Source organism: Gavia stellata, chromosome 5 (genome assembly GCF_030936135.1).
Source record: "Gavia stellata isolate bGavSte3 chromosome 5, bGavSte3.hap2, whole genome shotgun sequence".
Taxonomy (NCBI): domain Eukaryota; kingdom Metazoa; phylum Chordata; class Aves; order Gaviiformes; family Gaviidae; genus Gavia; species Gavia stellata.
The window spans coordinates 17,939,515-17,954,975 of record NC_082598.1 but is presented as its reverse complement, the minus strand read 5'-3'; the positions used below and the strand labels follow the sequence as shown (position 1 = coordinate 17,954,975).

At 40.3% G+C, this 15,461-nt stretch overlaps 1 protein-coding gene across 1 annotated transcript in view; it reads left to right on the top strand.

The window, feature by feature from the left end:
- Positions 1–14,829, top strand: part of FAM184B (family with sequence similarity 184 member B) — a 48,980-nt gene extending 34,151 nt beyond the window's left edge. Inside the window, exons 5-11 of the mRNA XM_059818168.1 lie at positions 1,155–1,308; positions 3,299–3,411; positions 3,838–4,022; positions 11,879–11,996; positions 12,187–12,291; positions 13,027–13,232; positions 14,739–14,829. Of these exons, the coding sequence (XP_059674151.1) occupies positions 1,155–1,308; positions 3,299–3,411; positions 3,838–4,022; positions 11,879–11,996; positions 12,187–12,291; positions 13,027–13,232; positions 14,739–14,829 (972 nt within the window). The remainder of the gene's footprint in view (positions 1–1,154; positions 1,309–3,298; positions 3,412–3,837; positions 4,023–11,878; positions 11,997–12,186; positions 12,292–13,026; positions 13,233–14,738) is intronic.
- The last annotated feature ends 632 nt before the right edge of the window (positions 14,830–15,461 follow it).

Genomic DNA, 15,461 nt, shown 5'->3' with positions numbered 1-15,461 from the left:
TGAATGATGGTTTACCATTGTTACACATAATGAATTATTCTGTGATTTTGAAACCTCATCATCTTCAGGTTGGTTTTTTTTTGTTTGTTTTTTTTTTAATTTTAACTTTTGAACTTAGACCACAGTGTGAATGAAATAGTTTCATAAAATAATAGAGCCTACTGTCTACAGTTAGGCTGCGATGAATACAAGCTCCTCTAGCTGTGCTCTTGCTTCAGAAATACAATGGAATTCCTAAGTGCATTATTAACAGGACTCAGTTTTATTCTTTTTCATCCATTATTAATTTATACATAAATACTTTAAAAGGAGTGTAATAGACATGTATAATAATGTGTATTGCCTTAGATACCTTCAAGAAATTAATTCTGTAAGTGGATAACCAAAGTTTTTAAAGGTTCAGGTGGATTTATTGCAGTGACAAAATGTTAATGCAATATATTGACGTTCTAAAGAATGTTGCTGTTTGAGAAAAAAAATCTACATGTGATTGAGGCATGGAATTCGGATGTCCCTACTGATACCACACATCTTAGGGAAAACCTGCTTATAAAACATATGTGGTAAAACCACCCTAAGTAGAATTTAATATATTGTTTATATATTCAGAATAAAATCCCAGCTTTAACAAAACCAAGCTGATTGCAGTAAGCTGGTAAAAATGAAACTGAGGATAGGAGTTTGCTTTCAGAGCCACTGCAGAGCAACTGCTCCATTGTTTACAGTGTATCAGCAACACTTCTAACAACAGTGGAAGTTTTAGCCCAGAATGAAACAAGGAAAGGTAGAAGCCTTTGTCTGACACATTGTGATAAATAATGACATACAGGTCAAATCTCGAGGGCTATGTATGTTGAATAATAAAACATCTTTCTAATGCCAAATAGTGAAATGATGTCAGTGTTACTATTTCATGATGTACAACAAATCTAGTAGATGATATCTTGATAATTTCTCTTGTCCCTATTAAGTTTTATTTTTTAACTTCAGCTTATTTTTATTCTTGTGTTGATGAAGTGTCATGTAAAATGGTGATAAAAAAAAAGTTCTACAATGAAAGACCAGATTCATTCTGGCATTACAAATAAAACAACAAGGTGATAAATAGGCTCCAACTGCTTTGTTTTCGGGGGGGGGGGACCTTTTGCTTACAGGAGGCAGAAGAGCGTTTGAAAAAGGAATTTAATGAGACTTTCAAGATCCAACATCAGTCTCATAGGCTGGAAATACAAACCTTGGAAGAGAAAGCAAAGAAAGAATTACATGATGAACTCGAGCAGATACAGAAGCAGCAAACCCTGTTGCTAGGTATAATGTCTCATGTCATGCACAGCTCCTACTGCTTGATTATATGCTGAGAAGCACTGACTTTCCTCCCATTCATTTTCTTTCCCATCTTCTGGGAACTCAGGTCTTTGTGAATCTCTTTTTCCATATCCTGCAATTTCAGCAATACAGACTTAATATTCTTTGCTAACCTAGCTCTCAACTGTTAGCAGCAGAATGTTGCTGAGAGTAGTCTGGTGTACAACATTCAAGTATGCATTATCAGGTATATTAAACTGGAATATTGTAGTTAGTTGTGCTGGTTTTGGCTGGGGTAGAGTTAACTTTCTTCATAGCTGCTAGTATGGGGCTGTGTTTTGGATTTGTGCTGGAAACAGTGTTGATAAAGCAGGGATGTTTTAGTTACTGCTGAGCAGTGCTTACGCAGAGTCAAGGCCTTTTCTGCTTCTCGCCACCAGCGAGTAGGCTGGGGGTGCACAAGAAGCCGGGAGGGGACACAGCCGGGACAGCTGACCCCAACTGACCAAAGGGATATTCCATACCATATGATGTCATGCTCAGCATATAAAGCTGGGGGAAGAAGAAGGAAGGGGGGGACATTCGGAGTAATGGCGTTTGTCTTCCCAAGTAACCGTTATGCGTGATGGAGCCCTGCTTTCCTGGGGATGGCTGAACACCTGCCTGCCGATGGGAAGTGGTGAACGAATTCCTTGTTTTGCTTTGCTTGCGTGTGCAGCTTTTGCTTTACCTATTAAACTGTCTTTATCTCAACCCACGAGCTTTCTCACTTTTACTGTTCTGATTCTCTCCCCCATCCCACCTGGGAAAAGCAGAAGCTTTGTGCTCAAGCAAAGCAAAACAAGGAATTCATTCACTACTTCCTATCAGCAGGCAGGTGTTCAGTCATCCCCAGGAAAGGCAGGGCTCCATCATATGTAACGGTTACTTGGGAAGACAAACGTCATCACTCCAAATGTCCTCCCCTTTTTCCTTCTTCCCCCAGCTTTATATACTGAGCATAACGTCATATGGCATGGTTCCTTTGGTCAGTTGGGGTCAGCTGTCCCAGCTGTATCCCCTCCCAACTTTTTGTGCACCCCCAGCCTACTCGCTGGTGGGGCGGTGTGAGGAGCAGAAAAGGCCTCGACACTGTGTAAGCACTGCTCAGCAATAACAAAAACATCCCTGTGTTATCAACACTATTTTCAGCACAAATCCAAAACACAGCCCCATACTGGCTACTATGAAGAAAATTAACTCTATCCCAGCCAAAACCAGCACAGGAATTTAGGAGAACACTGCATTAGGAGGGCCTGTAATACGTCCTGGCTTGAACTCAGGTTATTAAATCTCATCTGTAAAAGTTTTTTTAATTAAAGAAAGAATAATTTGAAAGTACTTTAAGTACAAACTGGATTACGTAATTCAAATTTGCTAGAAAGATTTCTTGTTCTCTCAAGTTTATATGTTCAATAGATAAATTCTGTTCTTCCTCAAGAAAAATTGGAGGGAGACAATAGAGAGAAAAACTTCTTTCTCCTTGTACTTGATCCATCCCAAAACTTATACCTCATATACACAAAAGTTGCAGTATATGTCAGATCTGCTTACATAGGTGGTGTACTTCTGTAACACAACCAGAGCTCTCCTCAGTCTGCCTATGGCCCTCTATAAAACACCAGCGGACTTAACAGGGAAGCTCAGGGGTGCTCCACTGAAGTTCAAGGTTAGAAGCAATTATAGTGATTTAGTCTGCAAAACAACTGCCACAAAATTACCTCTCTGATTCTGATGTTGAATCATTGCTATTGTAGCTCCATATCTTCTTACTATTGCTCAACTGAGTTGCTTACTTTTCTAGTAATAGGAGGCCATAACACTTAATGGTGAAGGAGTTGAGGAACAAAGCAACATGTAATGTATTAATGTTTTCATCTACATTGTCTATATCTACCTTCCCCATCCAGCTGTCTCTGACTGCCTTAATGTTTGTCTGTCTCATTGTTACTAGGTTCTCTAAGGATGGAACTCTCTGAGCAACAGACATCGTGCGCTAATCTCAAGAAACAAATAGAAGAACTCCAAATGGAGCTGAGGAGTGTGAGGTCACTGAAGAAGCAACAGGCAAGAATCCAGTTCCTACTTCGTTGCCATGTCATGTTTTGAGAAAGCAATAGTATCAAATTTCTCTCTCCAGAGATAATAGAAGTGTACAGAATCTCTCACAGAAATTGAATGGGTTTCCTTCCCATATGTCACAGTTTAAAATGTTAGAATTGTTTATCATCTTTTCCCTATGGGCAAGCTTTTTTTCCATTTGAAGGTCAGAATCTACAACACAAGTAAATGAATGAATGTTACAATAAAATAGATTTTATGGGAACTACAAAATATGTTCAGGAAGTTTTGATCACAGATTTTGTCTTGCACATAGAATTGCACATAGAATTGAAAAATCAGTTCACATAAATTCAATGCACACAATTCCAGTGAGCTCTTCACGTTAAATAATTAGAGGCTGTGAATGACTAAATTTGGTCTTTTTCTTAGGAAGGAAGTAGCCAGAGCCAGATCAGATCTCTTCATGATGAACTGGAAAAATGTCAGAGTGAAATTTCCGAACTCAAGAAAGAGAATTTACTTTTGAAGGATGCGATGGAACTACTCAGTGCTGAGTTGGAGTCGCAGAAGCAAGAAGCTGCACAGCTTCAGGATAGGGAAAAACAGCACAGAAGGTTTGCCTTAAGTTCACACTTCACAGTGCTATCTAGAGAGTCAATAATGCTAGCATCCGAGGTGTTCTAAATGTGATGAGTGTCAGAATCTCTCCTTTCTAAAGTACTGATTTTAGAGGTTAGGAGTTTTGCAAAAGCAGTAGTTCATTTCACATTTCTCTCCAGCCATAATAAAAGTATTTGAACTAACTGTTCATTATATGTCACAGAGAAATATGTCCAGCATAGTGCCACAGGATTGACCTGAGAAAATCTGCATAATGTCAGCCTTTGAAAGGCACTGGAAGACGTAAACAAATCCCAAAGTCACTCAAGAGCTATTAAAAAAATGTGGAAGTCTCTGAGAATAAATATCAGTATTTTATACATACTCTCTGTAGCTGAAACCAATGGGTTGTTAACTCTAAAAGGGACACTTGAGAATGCTGTATGTACTCTGTGAGACTGCTTTGGCTGTAACAGCCAGCTTTTCACGGGGTGAGTAAGGGCAGTGATGGAAGATACTGATAGTGCCACTGGTTTGATGGAAGCCTGGATCTGTAATGTGCTGGCAGGGCACAGGAAGAGCAAGCTGACTTGTAGTCTTGGCTGTCTTTGTAGAAGATGGACTGTGTCCTCTTAGTGTAGCCACAGGCTCGGAGCACATGTTTCATTGCAGTAATAGCAGTCTTCCCATTTGCATACAGAAAAAGTGCAAGACTTAACCTTTTACATGGGAGACAAGACTGGGGTTCACTGTCCAGTGCATTTGTATGGCTGTTGAATCCTTCAAAATTTCTGGATGATCATACTTAACACATTCTCTTTGTGGAGAGATTGAGGGATCTGGTGCATGGGTACATTTCAATTCATTTCTGCAATGGTGTAGAATGTATACCCCTAACTACTCAAGCTGTATGTATAAAAGGATTTCTGAAGAGTATACCCTTAAAGGAATCTTTAAAATTATGTCCTGTATAGTCTAGAGAAAAGCACTCAAGGGATAGTGTCTCTCAACAGACTGTCAAGGTGGCCAGAGTAATTCCATTGCTGTCTACCGGTCAGTAGATATTTAAAGAATGAGAAAGAAACTCTTTTTTTTTTTTTTTCCTTTGCACTCTTTGGAAAGTTACTTGAAAGTGACTTTCATTTCAAGCTTTTGAAGCAAGATGAACACAAAGAATTGCAAACCAGAGAGTTTCATCAGTGCCCTTCAGCTACCTTGAAGGAATTCAGAGCCTTTGTTCATGAAGAGAAGAATTATTCACATGTCAGTGATGAGGTCTAAAAGGCCTCAAATGCTAAAGCTGCTGGGCTGGAGGATAATCTTTACAGGGGATAGGTGGTGTAGCTCTACTACAGTAAGCATTTGAGAAGGAAGCATTAATGGAAATTATGTAAGGAGGAATCCTTCAAATAACAGGCGGTAGAACCAAATGGTCCTAGGCACCTGATACAGGCTGCTCTGAAATTAGTCCATGGGCGATCTGGAAAATTAACTTGCAGCTCTTGTTTTACTTTTGCAGGACCAATGATTTGGGTAGGGGAGTAGTTAAATTGGTGAGTGCATACAAAAAACAGCTTTTTTACTGTTACTTTAACAACAGTGACCTTGTCCTGTGTATATAGTTGTTCCTGATCTGAAAGCTAATAGTGGCTTGTTATTTGCATGTGCCAAATTTTTATAACCAATTATTTAAAATTACTATTCCTACTGTTGCCAACTAAGTGAAACCAGTAATCTGCTTGAAGTAATCATTCCCATTTCCATTCTCTTGAATTGTGTGAATTCCACCTCCAGTACAGAAACCTTTTGCAAGGACTAGGATGAGAGCAGACAAAGGGGTATTTTATGGGAAGAGAGGACAAGTCCCAAAATGGCTATTCTGAAGGAGAGCTTTTATTCTACCCCTGAAGATCCATTTCAGGGATTCTTCTCCCATTTTCACAGAATCGCAGAATCATTAAGGTTGGAAAAGACCTGTAAGATCATCAAGTCCAACCATCAACCCAACACTACCATGCCCACTAAACCATGTCCTGCAATGCCACATGTATGTGTTTTTTGAACACCTTCAGTGATGGTGACTCCACCACCTCCCTGGGCAGACTGTTCCAATGCTTCACCACTCTCTCAGTAAAGAAATTTTTCCTAATATCCAACCTGAACCTCCCCTGGCGCAACTTGAGGCCATTTCCTCTTGTTCTGTCACTCGTCACTTGGGAGAAGAGACCAACACCCACTTCACCACAACCCCCTTTCAGGTAGTTGTAGAGAGTGATAAAGTCTCCCCTCAGCCTCCACTTCTCCAGACTGAACAACCCCAGTTCCCTCAGCCGCTCCTCATAAGACTTGTGCTCCAGACCCCTCACCAGCTTCGTTGCCCTTCTCTGGACACGCTCCAGCACCTCAATGTCCTTCTTGGAGTGAGGGGCCCAAAACTGAACACAAAATTCGAGGTGCGGCCTCACCAGCACTGAGTACAGGGGCACGATCACCTCCCTACTCCTGCTGGCCACACTATTTCTGATACAGGCCAGGATGACATTGGCCTTCTTGGCCGCCTGGGCACACTGCTGGCTCTTATTCAGACGGCTGTCAATCAACACCCCCAGGTCCTTTTCTGCGGGGGAGCTTTCCAGCCACTCGTCCCCAAGCCTGTAGTGTTGCATGGGGTTGTTGTGACCCAAGTGCAGGACCCGACACTTGGCCTTGTTGAACCTCATACAACTGGCCTGGGCCCATCGATCCAGCCTGTCCAGATCCCTCTGCAGAGCCTTCCTACCCTCAAGCAGATCAACACTCCCTCCCAACTTGGTGTCATCTGCAAACTTGCTGAGGGAGCACTCAATCCCCTCATCCAGATCATCGATGAATATATTAAACAAGACTGGTCCCAAAACTGAGCCCTGGGGGACTCCACTTGTGACCGGCTGCGAACTGGATTTCGCTCCATTCACCACAACTCTCTGGGCTCAGCCATCCAGCCAGTTTTTCACCCAGCAAAGAGTACACCTGTCTAAGCCACGAGCCGCCAGTTTCTCCAGGAGAATACTGTGGGAGACAGTGTCAAAGGCTTTACTAAAGTCCAGGTAGACAACACACCCACAGCCTTTCCCTCATCCACCAGGCAGGTCACCTGGTCATAGAAGGAGATCAGGTTGGTCAAGCAGGACCTGCCTTTCGTGAACCCGTGCTGGCTGGGCCTGGTACCTTGGCTGTCCTGCACATGCCCTGTGCGCACCCTCAGGATGAACCTCTCCATAATCTTCCCTGGCACCAAGGTCAGGCTGACAGGCCTGTAGTTCCCCGGATCCTCCTTCCGGCCCTTCTTGTAGATGGGTGTCACATTCGCAAGCCTCCAGTCGTCCGGGACCTCCCCTGTTAACCAGGACTGTTGATAAATGATGGAGAGCAGCTTGGCAAGCTCCTCCACCAGCTCCCTCAGTACCCTTGGGTGGATGCCATCAGGCCCCATAGACTTGTGAGTGTCCAGGTGGCATAGCAGGTCTTTAACTGCTTCCTCCTGGATCATGGGGAGTTTATTTTGCTCTCATCCTTGTCTTCCAGCTCAGGGAGCTGGATTCCCTGAGGATTCCCGGTCTGGCTATTAAAGACTGAGGCAAAGAAGGCATTAAGTACCTCAGCCTTTTCCTCATCCTTGGTGACAATGTTCCCCCCCCCCGCATCCAATAAAGGATGGAGATTCTCCTTGGCTCTCTTTTTGTTGTTAATATATTTGTAAAAACATTTTTTGTTATCCCTTACGACCGTGGCCAGGTTGAGCTCTAGCTGGGCTTTTGCCTTTCTAATTCCCTCCCTGCATGACCTAATGAGATCCTTGTACTCTTCTTCAGTTGCCTGCCCCTTCTTCCAAGGCTGATAAACTGTCCTTTTTTTCCTGAGTCCCAGCAAAAGCTCCTTGTTCAGCCAGGCTGGTCGTCTTCCCCACCGGCTCTTCTTACAGTACATGGGGACTGCCTGCTCCTGCGCCTTTAAGATTTCCTTCTTGAAGAAGGTCCAGCCTTCCTGGACCCCTTTGCCCTTCAGGACCATCTCCCAAGGGACCCTCTCAACCAGTGTCCTGAACAGGCCAAAGTCTGCCCTCCAGAAGTCCATGGTGGTGGTTTTGCTGACTCCCCTCCTTACTTTGCCAAGAATTGAGAATTCTATCATTTCATGGTCACTAAGCCCAAGATGGCCTCCGACCATCACTTCTCCCACCTTCTCTGTTAATAAACAGCAGGTCAAGCAGGGCACCTCCCCTGGTAGGCTCACTTGCCAGTTGTGTCAGGAAGTTATCTTCCACACACTCCAGGAACCTCCGGGACTGTTTCCTCTCTGCTGTTATATTTCCAGCAGATGTCCGATAAGTTGAAGTCCCCCACAAGAACAAGGGCTTGTGATTGTGAGACTTCTGCCAGTCACTTGTAGAATGCTTCATCTGCCTCTTCGTCCTGGTTGTGTGGCCTATAACAGACACCCAGCAGGATATCTGCCTTGTTTGCTTTCCCCCTCATCCTTACCCAAAAGCAATCGACCTTGTCATCACAATCATTGAGCTCTATACAATCAAAACACTCCCTAACATACAGAGCCACCCCACTGCCTCTCCTTCCTTGCCTATCCCTCCTGAAGAGCTTATAGTCATCCATTGCAGCACTCCAGTCATGTGAGTCGTCCCACCAAGTTTCTGTGATGGTGACTATGTCGTAGCTGTCCTGCTGCACAAAGGCTTCCAGACCCTTCTGTTTGCTGCCCATGCCTTGTGCATTGGAGTAGATGCACTTGAGCTGGGGTATCGATTTTGCCCCCAACATCGGCATGCCACCCCTAGGCTCATCTCTAGGGAGCCTGGTTTCATCCCCTTCCGCCTTCAAATCTAGTTTAAAGCCCTCTCAATGAGGCCCTCCAACTGATAAGCGAGAATCCTTTTCCCCCCTTGGGGATAGTTGAACTCCATCTGCTGCTAGTAGGAACGGTGCCATGTAAACAGCCCCGTGGTGAAAAAAAACATTCTGCCGATGGCACCAGCCTCTGAGCCATGTGTTAACGAGGTGTGTTTTCCTGCTCCTTTCAGTGTTCCTCTCTGCCACTGAAGGGATTGAGGAAAACACTACCCGTGCTCCTGATCCTTCAACTAGTCACCCCAGCGCTCTGAAGTCCCTTTTAATCGCTTTTAGACTTTTTTGTGCAACCTCGTCGCTGCCAACCTGCATAACCAACAGCAGGTAGTAATCAGTGGGCCGTACTTTTTTACTCTTATTGGGCTATATTTTTACTCTTGTTTTTCTGCTTTTTATTTTGTGACAAGTGCTAAATCAATCACTCCCATGGCTGTGCTCTAATTTCAAGGGCAGAAACCTTTCGTGGGCCTTTTGGCCTTTCCTGAAGCATTTCAGAAACAAGAGAAAGGGGCTTAGAAATATATTAAAAAGAAAAAAAAAAGGTAAACTGAATATCTTTTGTGAAAATTACCATTGTTAATCTCCTGAGTTTGACATCTCTATTTTAATGAGTAAACAACAGAACTTGGGCCCTGCATTGAGTTAATGAAAAAGTTTCTCCAAGGTTTAACAAAACATTAGCAAACAAAAGGCAACAAGCTAACAATGATTCTTCAATAGATGTCTGTTGGTTTTGGGTTTTGTATCAGAAAGATATGTTATGGCTAGGCTTGAAAAAAATGTTAGGCATTTTTTAGTTTTCACTTGATGGTGTCAATCAAATAGCAGTATCTTTCAAAATATTTTGTCTGTTAAAAAAAGACAAATGTTGTAGTTAAAGGCATTGCTATAACATTTCTTACCTTCACTTTTTTAAAAAAATTATTTTTAGGATGGTGGTAGGCAGTATTAAATGTTTCTGGTGCTATAATTTCATGAAATAGAGCCTCATGTTAAAACCCCAGAGATTTCAAAATAACTTTGCTTAATACAAGTGAGTTCCTATGGTACTTTATTGTCATGTTTGACCACTAAGATTGATGTACAAACTAATCATAGACAGAATTTCAATAGCATCATTGTATAGAATAGACCCTCCATTTCCTGAAGGCTGAAGGTCGCCAAATAATTTTCCTCTTCCTCAGTGTTAGTATGGTTCTGCTTCAGATTGCAACTTAAGTGTGAAAGTCAAATCAGTAAGCAGAAGCCCAGAGCTGCACCCAGTTATCTACCTTCGTAGTCAATAAAAGACCTCAAAACTGCATGCTTTGATCAATGATAATAAAACAGTATTGAAACATGAGAATTCAGACGTATTTTAAGACCAATGAAAAGCTACTGGTAGAAGACCTCAATATCAAGCATAAAAAAGAACTGGACATACTGAAACAAGATCACCGGAAGGAAATTGAAAACATATTATCTGATTTCAGCAGCACTTGGGCACATCTCCAAGCAAAGATTTTCTCCTTAGAAACTGTGTAAGTCATTTAAATAAACTCTGGCTCATACTAGCAATGACTTCTGTTTGAAATTCTTATGTTTAGTATGTATAATTTTTATTACTCATAGGTAGTATATTATAAGCACTGAAATAGAAGTGTATAGATATTTCCTTTGCAAACACAAAAAGACCCAGATATATTGTAATAAACTCTGAATATCGTTTAATGTAAAGCACTATACATACTGTTTTACAATGCTAAATTAAAACCTGCACTTAGCATCTTGCAATTTTATGAAGTGTAAAATCATCTTTGTTACAGATGATACCAGAGGCCTTGATCCATGATCTTGTACTTAATTTCGTTCAGCAGAGCAGCATCTTTGAGGTTAAGCTCTTGCTCATTCTCACTCCCTTGCAAATTTCACAGGACAGCCCCCACTAACTCATGTAAATAAATGCATTTTGCAGCCCCCTGTGGAGTTTAGTAATTCTGTGGTGCTTCAGACTGTACAGGAGAGGGCCCTCAGAAATAATCTCTCTGATTATATATATCCCTTATCCTTTTCTCTTATCCCAACTGTGTGGCATAGGTCCAGAAGAGAGACCTACTTGCATGTAAGCAGGTCTCAGACCATTCAGATATATAAAAATATTTATCTTTTTATCTAAACTCTGAGATAGACTGAATTAAGAGTATAAGATGGGGGGGGGGTGGGGGTGGGGTGTCTTCTCAAAAATTTTTACCCTCACTAAAAAAAACCCCATGAAACAGTGGTTCGTATTCTGTAATACGTTTCTCAGTATGGCAGGTGAACTTCATAGCACTCAGCTTCTCAAGCAGCAAAATTCATTAAGTTGGCTGATGAAATACTGACTTGTTTTCTCATGGGTCAATCAAATGTATGTTTCCACACCATCTCTAAGAAGGTGTAAGTTCTTATTTGCATCTTTTCTGCTGATTAAGGCATTTAAAGAGCTGAGCTCACACTACAGGTTTTGACTTAGAGGGTTCACTAAAGCAGCGTGTATATCCAAGCTTCTCTTTTCATGAAATTTACAGGAATTGAGTATTTCTGAGGACTCTATCAAATATGGTTGGAATTAGACTGTGGATTCTGAAGTTATTGGGTCACAAAAGAGAACAAATAGATGAATACAGACATGCATAGATACTGTGACACAGATTTTTTTCTTTAGGAAACTAGACTAGCAATGTGATGTGCAAGCTTGTTAGCATTTTACATCAGGGGCTGGATTTTACACTGGACACGTTAACCCTGGTGGCAATTTATTTTAGAACTCCATTCTATACTTATATGTAATACACGTACAGATGCCCATTTTTAAAAAATGCTGTTTTATCAGAAAGGCCTGACTATGTCCCTGTATTTTAGGCTTAGAATTTAGGGCAGAGTACAGCCCAAGTATCTCTACAGCCCTGGTCTGAGGAAGTTTCTTCCGGTCTGCATTTTCTTTGGTACAGACTTAAAGAATTAGAAGAAAAGTCAAGAAAGTGGGAGTCCAGATCAGAAGATACACACCTTTTAAGCTGTCTGCAAGACAAATTAAGTGAGAGAGAAGAGATTATCAAGCAGCTGGTGGTAAGATTTCCTTTTAAATGTACATATATATTTTGGAATCTGTTGGAAGGCTCTATTCAGTGTTTCACACATCATTGCTTCAGACTGATATTTACTTTCTGTTCTGGAATACTTTAACAAATACGTGTTTCCATACCAACTTTCAACAAATAGATATTTCCATACACATAACTTTTCTTTCCTCCCTCAGGAAGGAAGAAAATTTCAGCATTCACTTTTAGCCAACACTGAATCTTACAGGAATCGATCATTTTCTTTCAACCCTAATACAGGATGCCTGACTCCTTCCATGAAGGTAAGATGGGCAATGCAATTAAAATTGTAAATTATGATCTTTTATTGCTATTTGAATCATACAGATGATTAGGACAATAAAGGTCCTATCAATCAATTTTTTATGGTAATGTTATTCAGTAGAATTCTTTCCAGTAAGCCAACCTACAGTCAGATGCTGAGTATAACATAAATTCAGTAGAAGTATATATGCACATAGATAGAGGTGTTTAAGCAAATATAAAACACTAGAAACTCCAAAGACGTCAGTCTTCCACTGGGATAAGCACAGTCATTGCTTGCAGATTTGGGAACTGCTTGCAGATTTGGGAGTTGCTATTTGGGATACTGTATACATTGAGGAAAATAATGATGAACTGTGTTTGGGCTGCTCAGGATTTGCCTTTTGTCCTTCCAGCCCCTCTGTATGATACTGTCTATAAGTAGTCATGGAAAGAAGGGAAGTCAAGTTGGTGGAAAGCACCTAACTGAGCTCTGCAAAGCTATCAGTCAGCTTTGATGTATCTAAAACCTCAAAGTCAAATACACAAATTGTTTTAGTTGGACTACCTAATCCATGAATCCTCAAAACATACCCTGAGAATTTATTTTAAATGCCTGTAGAAAAAGACAGGAATCTTCATTTTTGGGTCCTCCTCACAAGATACCTAGGACTGAGGTATTGTTGAGGTTTTATATTATAAAGTGTAAAAAAAAAAGCGTGTGTAATGTGTATTTTTTATATTACAATAAAAAGCAGCAGAAGAAAATTATTGAGGTGCCCAGTCGTGTTGTCAGTGTTCCGAATTTAGCTTCCTACGCAAAGAGCTTTCTGAGCTGTGACTTGAGATCAAAAAGAAGTGCTTCTCAAATGACAAAATCTACAAGCTTAGACCGGAGTCCTGGCTGCCTCAGGGTGGGCTCTCCATCAGCACAGTCCTCAGACAACAGTGCTGCCACAAGGTATTTGTCCATTTTGCAATGACTTGTAAGATGATAAATGAATTGGTATTCAGAAAATTGTAGGCATTCAAACACATTAGACATCTGAAAATAAACAATGATGCAAGGTTCCTGTCGTGCAGTGAACTCCGTGTGTTCAATTCTCTGCAGACAGACCCAGAACTTTACTGCAGAAGTAGACTATAATCACTGCCCAGCAGAGCTTATGATTGCAACCCCTCCTGCTACAAAAAAAAGAGAGGTGTTGCAAGTATTTAACTAAGAATGTAGTTAATAGTGAACATGGCTGTTTAAAACTTTGGGCACGTATCAGTGGTTCTGTTAAGGATGTGTTTTCCTTCTTACTTCTGTTTCCTCACTTTGCATTTGGTAGATGTAGATGGTGTATTTTTTATTTTAGGAGATATTTGAATGAATCTAGGCTAATCATTTGGCAAAGGGTTTACAGACTTAAAAACTGATTAGCAGATACTTAACTAAAAACTTAGTTTGAAGTTTTTTCTCTGAAAAGCTTGAGTTTTTCTTCAAATTTATGAGTTGTTATTTAAACAATGTTTTGTGTTTTATAAACATGACTGAACTATCTCTTCAAGAGATGGTTAAAAATTTATGTAGCTAACATTATACAGTTATAATGATAAATATTAAAAAAACCCACCCTACCACTACACTTCAGGACAAAAGCCAGCCTTCTCACCTCTCTCCTAGTGGAGATTAGTTATCCTGTAAATTGTGTGCTACAGACTTATTTCCTTAAAGGCAGATGGTACTGACTGCTGCCAAAGACAATAACCCAGGACATGGGCGTGGATCCAGATTGGCAATTCCTACATCTTAAAGATAAAAGCATTCTGTGTCATGCCAGATGACTGCCAAGGCAAATCAGATTTGTATTTTAAAGTGAAATGTACAGGGAGACTGAGGGTAGCTTAGCTGCTACTTAGTTACTCTTTTAAATCAATCAATCATAAGTGAAGTCATATTTGCTACTATAAGCTAACCAAAATTAATATAAACGTTAAAAAAGCATTCTAAATGCTGAAAAATCAGGGATTATGTAATAGGATTGATTATAAAAGCCAGTTAATATTCAGATAAATCTTTCAGTTCCAAATAAAACTTTTACCCAAAATTTTTAATGCATAAATTGTATTTCATATTTTTAAGAGTGAATTGCAGCTGCCATTTTCTGATTTTCAAGACTTCATATTCTTGAAACACCCTTTTTTTTATTTTTTGAGATGTCAAGTCAAGAATTATGTTCAAACATTTCTCCATAGCTGTTTAGTTCTCCTTCATGCTTTCCTTTGTGTTACTAACAGTGCTGTTAGCCCAGTTACCTGGCTAGCACAGATCTCACTAGAAATTGTAGTTGGCAACTTTTGGCTTCATCCAGTTCGTGTGAGCACAGATCCATTCATAGGTTCATGAGTTTTTCCAGGAAAAAAGTATTAAATATTGATAAGATTGTAAGTAAGTGATGCTAATGCTTATTTGTTTGCACAGGACACATGGTGATGAACCACCACAAACCAAAGATGACCAAAAACAAGACCCTCAGCATCAAGAATGGTTTACTAAATATTTTTCATTTTAAAGCAAACTATTTCCATACTTCTTCTCAGAATTACTACAAAAGCTCGTTTCTGTTTATTTTAGGGAATGATAATCTAATACATGATTTAGGAAAAAAAAAAGTAATTTCCAAGTAAATAATTAGGAACAACTGCACTCTCTTACATCTAATTACTATGGAGTTATAGGCATGGATTTCAGAAAAATGCTTTTTTTTTCAACAACCTCTGTAAAAAATGAAGAAAAAGCAGAATTCTAGATACTGTTATGCGAAGATACTTTTTAATCAAGAGACTGTACCACTCTACAATTACATTAAATATGCAGTTTGGTCTCTGATACGTCCCATCAATCTGGCTCCAGCTGAAAGATCTTACTTCTGTAGGTGATTTCTGTAGGTTTATACATTTGCTTCATCAGCTGGTTAAAATAATTTCTGCATATAATCATGTAATCTTTTAAGTTTATAATAGGTTTTTGTTAAGCTTATTTTAAACTGTACAGCATGCAGTATACCTCCAAGAATAGCATGTTTACAGCAGGCTGGTTTAGAAATACTTTCTGGTTTGCTTAATGAATTGTTTTGCGTAGTCAGCATTGCAATATAATATTCCTGTTGCACTTCGATACATGTAACGATCAGCCTGATTGATA